The sequence below is a fragment of the Pelodiscus sinensis genome, chromosome 19 (genome assembly GCF_052426305.1).
Source record: "Pelodiscus sinensis isolate ZL-2025 chromosome 19, ASM5242630v1, whole genome shotgun sequence".
In the NCBI taxonomy this organism is placed as follows: domain Eukaryota; kingdom Metazoa; phylum Chordata; order Testudines; family Trionychidae; genus Pelodiscus; species Pelodiscus sinensis.
Window position 1 is genome coordinate 22,094,772 of NC_143070.1, and position 11,776 is coordinate 22,106,547.

Here is an 11,776-nt window from a genome sequence, read left to right on the forward strand (position 1 = left end):
AATGGGGAATTCCAAAATCTGCTGTGCAAGGACAAGACTCTTAGAATTAAATGAGTCACAGAGATTTGTATCCAAAATGTGATCTTCCCCACACTTTGCTGTAGAGACCTGGGGAGGTATGGTGCCAACACCAGCAACATTTTTCCCAGCACTGTACAGTGTGAAGGGAAAGAGAGCCATGTTGCTGCTCAAGATGCTTCTGATATCCTTGAGGGGAAAGAGAAAAGAATCTCAGCCCCATCGGACACACACAGGGGACCCCAGGGAAGGGATTTTGCATGGGGAAGAGAGGCAATGCTCTGATCCAAGACTATGCATCCTTGGAGCGAATGGGGCTTTGAGATCTCTAATCTCTTTGTCTGTAACTGCAAAGAACAACAGTCACTCACATGTTAGCAATGCACATGTTAAGCTACACCCAGATCTGACTGCTGAACCCTAGCAATTGTGATTCAGGAGCCTCCTTTCCCTGAGCGGGGAGCTGGGACATTTCACCTTCAGTCTCACCTGCAGGAATTCACTCGCTGGCTTCTGACATGGTCATGGAGAAACCAATCGGCTCACTGAGGCTATGTCTAGACTGCAGGCTTCTTTCGAAAGATGCTCTTTCGAAAGTATCTTTCGAAAGAGCATCTTTCGAAAGATCGCGTCTAGACAGCAGGCGGATCTTTCGATAGAGGAAATCCGCTTTTTCGAAAGAGAGCACCCAGCGAGTCTGGATGCTCTCTTTCGAAGACGGCCTCTTTACATTGAAGAACGCCTTCCTTCGAAAGAGGAACTTTCGAAGGAAGGCGTTCTTCCTCGTGAAACGAGGTTTACCGCCATCGAAAGAAAAGCCGCGTTCTTTCGAAATAATTTCGAAAGAACGCGGCTTGAGTCTGGATGCAGGGGAAGTTCTTTCGAAAAAAGGGTACTTTTTTCGAAAGAACCCCTGAGTGTGGACACGGCCTGAGATGGGAAATCTTCACGGAGAGTTTACTGATAGTGTCAGTCTGGAACCTCCCAATCTCCTTGACCAGCTTCTCCAGCTCTTGTGCCTCCAGGAACTGCCACAGCTGCTGAAACTCAGCCACAAACTTCTGCCTTTCATCTTGTGTCTGTTTCCATATGAAAACAGGGAAAGGGCTGGTCAGGGGCATGAATGGAGCCCAGGGCCCCTTCACAGGGAGCTGAGTGCACAGCAGGGAGAACTTCTTTGCAAACTCTCAGATTTCTGACATTTGACTCACTCTCATGGATACTGGGGCTGAGGCATCCCTCAGCTTCCCCTTTGGCCCGTGTCCCTCTGAAAGGGCCAGTTCCCTGCCTGCCATGGGCAGCGTGTTCTGTTACTTATGGTCTTTGGGAATTCAGACCCAGAGCAGCAGGAGGCAGGACTCAGCACCAGCTTGACAGACACACCCAGGGGAGAAAAAAGAAACAAAGTTGTTAACGCAGGAAATGAGCTGATACAGCAGACAGCCCTTCCTAGGGACATTCAGGTCACCGAGGGAAGGATTTTCTGGGAAAGCCACAAGGGATAGACATTAACTCATCCACTGACTTGTCTGCACATGGATCTAACCCAGCAATCCATGTTCATGGAGAAACCCATCTTCCGAATGCCATACAGGAGTCTGCCTCCAAAGAGCCCTCCGTCTTGCCAATCCATAGCCACAGTCACCTACCAGATACTCCAGGCTTCTCCCTCTCCTGTTGCTTTCCATCACAGCAGCTTTTCTCTCTCTTCCCTCGTGTCACGTTGCTGGATCTTGAGGGGAGCAGCCAGATCCCTGATGCACCCATAGGTGGGGGTGTTGGCTCCAAAAATGGTATAGGAGGGGGCCATGTGAGGTATTGAATAGAAGCTTATTATTTGATAATCCTATGTATGCTGTTCTGGTGTTTGTATAATGTGTGTGTAATTATTAGCATGTACTTGTATGGACACTGAAGATTTCCCTGCATGTGGTTAAGCATTGGGCAGGGCCGAGCCTGTGGACATGCTAATTATCGAGGCCCTGTGGAACAATGGCTCTCAATGGGCTATGGACACACCTAAAGAATGGGGGCTGTCACCTGAGAGCAGCCAGCAGGGAACACAGAGATTGGCCTCTGTCCAGGTGACTGGCTACATACTAGAAGAGGCCAGGAAGGAGGTATAAAGAGGCCATGCGGTCGATGCCATTTTGTTCTCAGCTCAGCACTTCATCCCAGAGGCAGCACTGCAGGGATCGAAGAGCCCGGAAGACCTGTGAACCCATCCTGACCCTAGGATGTGCAACAAGAACTTTTAAACCAGCAGCTGTAACATCTCTGCTAGAGCCTGCACCGAGGACTGGGAGATTCGATGCATGTAACGTACTAATCTTTAACAACCTTACTCTCATGCTTTTCTTTCTTGTGTTAATAAACCTTTAGTTGTTAGATGCTAAAGGATTGGCCCAGCGTGATTTGTGGGTAAGGTCCAGAGGGTAAATTGACCAGGGATCTGTGGCTGGTGTCTTGGAACCGGACAGAACTTGTTCAGGGTAGGTGAGATTGGGTGCTAGGACCCCCCACCTGTGTATGAGGCACGGGGCCGACTGGGGCACGGATATTGCCGGGGGGTCGGAGGGGTTTTGCTTGTGAGGCTTCAGGCAGGCAGCTGAAGTGCTCTGTGGGACTGGTTTGTGGCCTGTTTGGAGAGGTCACCAGTCTGGGGGCTGTAAGGAGCCCCAGATTTGAGCAATTCGCCCTGAGCAGACACCCTCAGCTGTGCCCTGACACGGCCTGGTCCGTCACACCTCAGTCTTCAAATGGGCCTCAAATTTTTCATGAAGAAACAGAAATGAGTTGGGAGGTTTCATTGTGAGGGCTGAGAGGGATGTGGAATGGGGTGCTTTTCCACCAACAAGATGACTATTGGCCCCTAGGGAGATGAAAGGTCATTAATGCAGACTGGGAGTGTCCAACTTGTTACACATTCAGGTTCAGGTATTTTAGTAATTAGAGAAGGATCTTAATTATCACCAACCTTTATTGGTATTTATGAACAGATAGGTGGTACAGCCCGTAACATGGCACTGGAGTTACATGGGGGTGAATCAATAAATGTCATAAACGGTTCAGCTAAGTGATACAAATCACAGAAGCCACCAGTTCTGTGGAGCTTTGTCCCTATCCTGTAAGGCTCAGCATTGGATGTGGCTTTGTCCAGTGAAAAAGAGACAGAAAGCAACTGTGGATGCAGGAGGACACATGTGAGGATGGGAATGGGGGTGGCACTTCCATGCAGAATGGCTTAGGTAGGGAAGTTTTGACAAAGCCAGAAGCTGGCTCCCATAGTCTGATCTATACAGGTCAGGGTGGGCCCGGGCAGGTAGGTGAAGGGTTTCCTATGTTCTGGAGATGCCTCAGAGGCCCCTTTATTTAGACATGCAGAGCTCTATAAGGAACAGTTGGGGTTTGCCCCTGTTTTGTCCTAAACCCCTGGGCTACGTCTACACTGGCCCCTTTTCCGAAAGGGGCATGTTAATTTCACAGGTCGTAATAGGGAAATCCGCGGGGGATTTAAATATCCCCCGCGGCATTTAAATAAAAATGTCCGCCGCTTTTTTCCGGCTTTTAGAAAAGCCGGAAAAGAGCATCTACACTGGCCCCGATCCTCCGGAAAAAAAAGATCCTCCGGAAAAGGGCTTTTTTTTTCCGGAGGATCGGGGCAAGTGTAGACGCTCTTTTCCGGCTTTTCTAAAAGCCGGAAAAAAGCGGCGGACATTTTTATTTAAATGCCGCGGGGGATATTTAAATCCCCCACGGATTTCCCTATTACGACCTGTGAAATTAACATGCCCCTTTCGGAAAAGGGGCCAGTGTAGACGAGCCCCTGCAGTAGCAACACCCTTTGGGCAGGTACCCACTGTCCCAGTCCCTGATACAGCTCCTGGAAGCAGTGCATTCTAGGAGATTCCCAAAAGGTGCCTGGTGGGACTAACGGAACCACGTTGGCTGGTCTGTGCCCATGCACTCACTAGCACAGGTCAGACTGGCACTGGGCAGCTCCAGCTTGGGGCTCATTTTGCTCCAATCCAGTCTAATCTCAGTAGTACCTATCATGGACCTGCACTTCCTGGAGCCCTGTTATGTGTGAAGATGCTCAGGGTCCCACACAGCGTCCAGCCCAGTGATCTCCTGTAGAGCTGGCTGCAGCACCTGATTGGAGCAGCCCAGGAGTTCAGCATCCCAATGGGAAACATCCCCTCCCTGCTGGGCCTGGGGCCTTTAGCAAGGCAACTTTCCCTTCTAACCAACAGTCTCATCAGTGGGGTGGAGCTGAGGTTCTATGCTGAATGCATCCACCAACCTGCTGGGTGACAGTGGGCAAATCTCTGTCTTGCTTTGTGCCTCAATTTCCTTTCCTATCATTTGTTTATTTAAACTGTTCAGGGCAGGGATTGTCCTTCACTGTTTTTTGTGTGTGCAGACCCCAGATCTTATTTGGGATCCGTAAGAGCTACAATGATTGAAAATTAATGGAATATCAAATTCTATTGATCAAATCTTTAACAGCTGCTAGTAACATCCCCTTCTCCAGGCTGAAAGCAGCGCTCTCAGAACTACCTGACCTAAACCACGACTTCCCTTGAGTGAAACGAGCCCTTATTTCACCAGCAGGAGCTGGGCTCCAGGAGAGTTCAGCAGGTCAGAGAAAAGAATTCCCACATCCGGCGTCTTTACAGATTCGATATTTGCCTCAATGGCCCTCTCGGCCGGAGCATTTCTTTTGTCACTGCCTCTCCCGGGCCAGCCAGGCTTTAGCTGGCTGGTGAGTCGCACGGGACCAGGGCACAGTCAGGGGCATTAGCCCAGTGAGTAAAACCCAGAGCGACCCGCCGCAGACAGGGCAGCAGCTCCCGGCCTTGCACCCCTGGGCAGCCTCCGCTAGGGGCACACCCTCCGCGCTCACTGCGCATGCGCCGTGCGCCCTGAGGCGCCAAGTCTGAGGAAATAGTTCGTGCAGTTACTCGCTGCGCGGCTGTTTCCGCTTCCGGGGAGTGCCGCCCGGGCGGGGGGCAGGAGGAGGCGAGGCGAGGTGCGGTGGGGAGGCACCTGGAGGGGAGGGGTGGGGCAGATGACGTGTCAGTTCCGGTGGGCGCTAAGGGGAGGGTTGAGGCCAGGCCAGATAAATCTCTGGGGGGGGGGGCAGTGAGGGGAAACATTTACCCTGAAACCCACATTACGGCTGCGGGGGTTCATGTCACACACGGGGGGGGGGGGTTGTGAGGGTTTGTAGAGATCACGTGACACTGACCCATGCCACAAACTGTTTCCCAGCGACCGGTCCAGCACTTTGGTCTTCATCTGCGGGGCGGAGCAGCCCAGTGCGCATGCGTAAGGCGGAAGGCGGTGCGAGGGAAGACACGGCGGTGGCTGGGGGCGGGGGGCTGATGATGGGAGGGTCTCTGGGGTGGGGGCTGGAGCAAAGGGAATCACTGCCAGGCAGGGCGAGGTGTTGGCGGGGAAAAGGCAGGGAGATGACACTGATATCACACCAGTTAGGTGCCAGGAGTGACTCCATTGAGCACTGGGGAGCTTGGTTTCAGCTGGTGCCAGGCCTCCTCTTTCCAGGCCCTCCTTGTAACTCCCTGGAGGGGAGCGGTTCCCCCAGCGTTCCATGTCTCAGACTGGTTTTCCTCTCCCTCTTGTCTTGCACTCTGCAGGAGAGCAGTAACGGCCACATAAGGCCTTCTGCCTCTACTGGGCATTGCCTGCATGCTGTTGTCTGCCCAGGTGAAGATATTTCCTAGATCGTCTTAATCTACTTCAGTTCCTTTTCCAGTCCTTTCTGGTAAGCAATAATGCTGAATTGTAATATGGGGCACTGCTAGAGGGATCCTCAGTGCTTTTATCTGCGAAGCTTGGGGCAACTAGAACCCCTTCGTAGATGTAACTATTTAAACAGATTGGCTTAGCATGTAAGCTCATAGAAGCTGTGTTTTACTTCTATGTTCACACAAGGCCTAGTGAAATGGGACCCTTTGGCTCTATGCCTTTGGTGACCGACCGTATGTCCCTTTTTTCTGGGACGGGGGTGCTGCTAATGGCTGATCCCCCTGCCTGTGTAGCTGCTTTTGCTGGCAGCTTTCTAGGAAGTATTCATTGGGGAAATACAGGTTTGTTTTGGGGGTAACTGGGTTACATAAAATGGCTTATAATACAGATGAAACCAGAATACATGAAAGAATAATTCCTCTGAATCCATGAATCTTAGGATCTCATCCTATAAACATTCAGCATTTAATTTAATTTTAAGCATCTGAATGGTCCCCTTGATTTCACCTCTTTTCTGCCAAATTAGTCCTGATGAGAAGGCCTAGGTCTGTGCTGCTAATAAATGCACGAAGGGGCTTTAAATACAGGAGCCTACATTTGAAACCTACATTCACGTTCAGGCAGGTGAATATGCAACTTGTTTATCAGACACATTGGGCTCACAGAACCAAATCCCGTTGTTGCCAGTGCAGTAATGTTAAATCTCAAGACAGGTATTGAGAGAATGAATGTGGATTTGGGATCTAACTTGTGTAAGTTGTTTATGAAATATCTAGACTCAAGCATTTTCCCAAAATAGCCGAGTCTAGCATGTGTATCACCAAGTATCTCAGCAGAACGGGGGTGTAGGAAGGATTAAAGCCCCTTCTGAAATTTTTCCAATTGCCCTTCTCTTCCTGCCAGGCTGCAGAACACAGATGTCTTGCTCCAGCTCAGCCCATCACCTGCAGAGTCAAAGACAGGAAATGGCTGTGATGGAGCCGGTGAGCTTTGAGGAGGTGGCTGTGTATTTCTCTGAGGAGGAATGGGCTCTGCTGGACCTGGATCAGAGAGCCCTCTACTGGGATGTGATGCAGGAGAATTATAAGGCTGTGAGCTGGCTGGGTAAGGATTCCTGTCCCCTTGAGTATCAGAAATTGGGTGGGCTCTGGAGCAGCTAGGTTGGGTTGGGTTCAGAGTCCATCATTGTCCCTTGCCCCCCAGTACCAGGAGTATCAGCCCCAATAATCCTGGCTCCTGTATTAGAGACTGTCTCCTTCATGCCCCCTCCCAGAGGAAGCAGGTTCGGTGACATAACAATGGTGCTGCTCTTCCCTGCACTCAAGGTCTCAGTGTGCTTCCCCACCATCTTGCCCATGTGGTGCCTTGTTTGGAGGTGTGAGTGGAAGTGCCAAGACAGGAACGGTAGGTACCAGAGTTGTGGGGCTGGTGCGGCTGCTGTTAGTGCCTGCAGGGTACCTCTGGCAGGGTCTGAGGCAGCCAGCCAAGGATTCACTTAGGTTCTCAGGCAACTTCCTCTGCCTCTTTCTGCTTCAAGGAGCTCTTGAGCCAAAAGAGCAGAGTGAGCTGAGCCCTCTAGCTGGGAGCTTTGTGCACAGAACCCTTGGGGAGCTAGAGCTCTGCTGGGTCCTTTCTCTCCAAGTCCTAGTGACCTGCCACTGCAGTCTGAGCCCTGCCTGGGGTCCTCGGTGTCAGACCTGCCAGCTCCCACTGGAGCTCACTTTCTGAACAGTGTGTGTCTGTACTGTCCTGGGATGGAATAGGCCATGAAGGAGACTTAATTGTACCCTACAGAGTGTGGCAGAGCTCTCTCCTTCCCTGGGGGAATCAACTGGGCTATTCCCCTGGCAGGGGGATGCACGTTTACTGCAGGTAAGTGTGTCCTGGGATCCTTGTATCTGTTGGAAGAAGGAGCACAGGAAACTCTAGAGCAGCGGTTCCCAACCTTTTCCAGATGGGGACCCCATTTTAACAATTCAGGAAGACTTGGTGACCCAAGGCAATTCAGAAACAGGGGGAGGAGAGGGAGCAGAGCTACCTGGGGAGACACTTGGCTACCCTTTTGAAATGTAATGGTGACCCATATTTGGGTCCTGACCCATAGGTTGGGAAATCCTGCTCTAGAGGACAGAGAAAATGGGCCACTTTATCGCCCATACATGTTTACCTTGGACTGCCAACACAGAGTTCTGAGTGGCAAAGATATCGCAGCAGTTACTAAAACTGATAAAGGAATGTATGTAAATTTGCACGACTATCACTATTTTTCATAAACCTTTATTTAGTAAGGTTAATTCCCATACAATGAATATTAATAACAGGTGATGAATACAGTTATACCCACTGCTGTTTGTTTACTGATTTTTAGTTGAATCAGCTTTACATATGGTCTTAATCTGCAGCTTACAAGGGAGGAGAAAAGAAACTGTGACCCCGATAATAAGTTTTACAGCAAGTGAGAACAGGCAAGGGATGCAATTAGGGTGGATTTATCAAGTTACAGTTTAGTGTAACACAGCCCCATCTATCTCATCATCAGAGAGAAGGATAAGTGGCCTCACTTATCTTTTCTACAAGCAGCAAGGAGGGAGAAAGCAGGCCTCATGCAAGAGAAAAACGGGCCTATAATTTAGTAAGGAAAATTTACAGGTGTTGCCAGACCCTTGCCAATCTCACAGGCCTTCCCAGACCCCAATGAACTCTGAAATATCCCAACACTCCTCCACCCTATTTCAAAGAAGGTCCCAGGCACCCTTCCTTCCCAGACGCTGACCACTAGGGCATTTAGGCTAGAGGCCCTAACTCTTAACTACCTGATTCCTTGATCCACTCTCCATGCTACAGGGTGGGTAGCTGACCTACAAATATGGCTTCCAAAGAGTGGCCAGGACAGTGAATAACTTAGAGCCCTAGTAATAATAATCAGTGGTACAATCAGCAGGAACAAAATCCCAATACTATGGATAATCTGAGAAGCGAATGAGTGTACATAAGGCCTGTTCTAAGGGTGCAGGTTACATCAGTCCAAGCACACACTGTAGGCAATTCAGTTGCCAGTTGGAATGCATTGGTCCAGTCCCTTGGATGGCCCAGGTTTCCAGGATCTGCACTTGGCATTGCTCAGCCTGGAGATGCTTTAAAAGGCGTGTCAAAGTTAATCCTGGTAGGTTCAGATACTGCCTTAGTCCAGTCAGTGTGCACCATCGGACAGAGGCGTAGCAAGGGTGTTATGTGCCCGGGGATGAAGGCAAAATTGCCCCCAGGCCAAATGGTGGGGCCCTGAACCTGGTGCACAGCTGAGGCTGAGCCTGACCCTGGGAGGAGTGGGGGGAGCTTGTACTGTGTCTTACCCAACCGCCTCCAGTTTGGGGCTGGGTCCTGCATGCACTAACCCTCTGGCAGAGGTGGAGGGGGTCGGGCTGGGGGCAGAGAGGCGGGTCGGAGGTAGCTCCAGCCGGTGGCGGAGGGCAGAGAAGGAGCAGGCGAGCAGAGGGATGACCGGGAGAGTGTAAGGGGACTATACTGTCACCTCACTAGTGTGGCGCCCAAGGGCCATTCCCCCCTCCCCCCCCCCACTTCACCACTGTAAATAATCCACCTCTTAGGATATTTATTGTTTAATGAATTACTTATTTTACTAACGACAGACATATAAGTTATAAAGTTTTGTGGTTTACATTCTGTTAAATATTTTTTCTCTTTAATTTGTTCATATCCTATTCTCATTAGGTTCATGACTTTTACATAAAAAATGTCAAATTCTTAAATATGTAAGTTTTATAAAACACAAGAGAAATTAATGTTATACAACCTAAATATGAATTTCATCACTATATTTCATTTGAGCATTTAAAACCACTTAACACATTTTTTTAATGAATAAAAAGTAAAAAAGATTTTGATCATATCAAATTTATTGTAATAGAGGTAGCTGTGTTAGTCTGACCTTGGTAAAACAAAAAAAAAAAATGATGTAGCACTTTAAAGACTAACAAGGTACCTAATACATTTATTGTAAGCAATCTGTAATGCTTCCTAACTGCCCATTTACTTACCTAGTTAACCTAATTGTTTTTCACATTATTGCACAGCAAAAACTACGAGAGTTATGAATGTTAGGGTATGTCTACACTACCCCGCTAGTTCGAACTAGCGGGGTAATGTATGCATACCGCACTTGCTAATGAAGCCCGGGATTTGAATTTCCCGGGCTTCATTAGCATAAGCGGGGAGCCGCCATTTTTAAATCCCCGCTGCTTCGAACCCCGTGCAGCGCAGCTACACGGGGCTCGAACTAGGTAGTTCGGACTAGGGTGCCTATTCCGAACTACCGGTACACCTCGTTTCACGAGGAGTAACGGTAGTTCGAAATAGGAACCTAGTCCCAACTACCTAGTTCGAGCCCCGTGTAGCTGCGCTGCACGGGGTTCGAAGCAGCGAGGATTTAAAAATGGCGGCTCCCCGCTTATGCTAATGAAGCCCGGGAAATTCAAATCCTGGGCTTCATTAGCAAGTGCGGTATGCATACATTACCCCGCTAGTTCGAACTAGCGGGGTAGTGTAGACATACCCTTAGAGATTAACTTACCTGTTAAAATAACACTCTGAAAACTTTTAATTAAACTAACATACAACACAAGAATCACCCTCGCTTTCTTGAAGTTCACTTGAAGCAGTAAGTAGCCTAAGGCTGAGGATACCCTGCAAACGTGGCTTTCTGTATGCCATGAGGACTTTTTCCTTCAGGCTTCTGTGAGATTCTATCTTTAAGTAAAGGAGAAAAAATTATAAGTAACCCTAATAAATCCACCTCTCCCCCCAGAGCCTTTAATTGGGTGGCTATATCAGTTCCTTCCAATAACATAGGCCTGAGTGGGCATCCCGCAGGAGGCTTACAATGTGGGCAGTAAGAGTTTGTTGTACTTGACCATAGGCTTTACACTGCCTACTAGGTTAATCATGAGAGACTCAGTGATGTTTCCCAGAGTTAAAATGACATCCCCTAACAGGTGATTGGTGGAGCTAAGGGCAGATCTCTAACAGTCCCCACTCCTCCTCATCCAGTAACCTCCGAGCATGTTCCAGCTTTTGGATCTGAGTGGAGGAATCAGCTTCTTGCAGGGAATTTCAACATTCCCATATATAATTGGCAAGGTCTTGCTGTCCCTGGGTACTTCTGTCAATTGATTTCTTGATGGCCCATAGCAGTGCTTTTTCTCCTACTTTGTTAAACTGGGAGCAAATGTGTTACTAAGATACCAAACAATCCGAGTGATAGATATTTTGCAAACCTGGTGCATTAAAAACTACAGGCCTTTGGGGAAAAGTCAACCACCATGGAGCTAAGTGTGTAACTGATTATTTTCCCTGAGGGATGGAGGTAGAGGAGGAACTTTAATTCGTGTGAATTTCCCTTTATTTCAAAAGGGGATGGCATGACATGCCCAATAAAAAGGGGTGCTATGCTTGTAGAGAACAGGAGAACACAGAGGGTGGGTGAAATTCCCATCTGATGCCCCCTCTGCAATATTGGTTTCTATATCGTTATAAAATGCTTATTAATTTTTCTGCTAAATGCAGTATTCCCTCTTTTTTCCCAAACACAGTACGTAACCATGCTAGCAACGCGACAAACGCCACAAGATAAACATGAAATACAAAACCGTCTTTGTTGTGACAATAGAGCCATGTTATTTTCAGTTGCTTTTCAGCTGGTACCAGCTCTTATGTTCTGAAAGACACAAAGAACATTTTGTACCCCTTTGGGGATGGTGTATAATAGCTTAAAATACCCATTTCGTTTACAGATATTCTTGCTGGATTTTTTTAATTTCCTGCAGTTACTCCAATACTTACCTGTACATTTGTTCTATAAGCCTACCAGGTTTCAATGGCTTCTTCCCTTTAAGGGTCTAGGGCAGTGGTCCCCAACGCGGTGCCCACGGACGCCGGGGCATTTGTGTGCGCCCACCGACAACCTGGGCCG

At 48.8% G+C, this 11,776-nt stretch overlaps 1 protein-coding gene across 1 annotated transcript in view; it reads left to right on the top strand.

The window, feature by feature from the left end:
* LOC106732199 (uncharacterized) overlaps nucleotides 1-11,776 on the top strand; it is a 69,888-nt gene that overhangs the window by 38,742 nt on the left and 19,370 nt on the right. Inside the window, 1 exon segment of the mRNA XM_089771522.1 lies at nucleotides 6,694-6,894. Coding sequence (XP_089627648.1) covers nucleotides 6,694-6,894 — 201 coding nt within the window.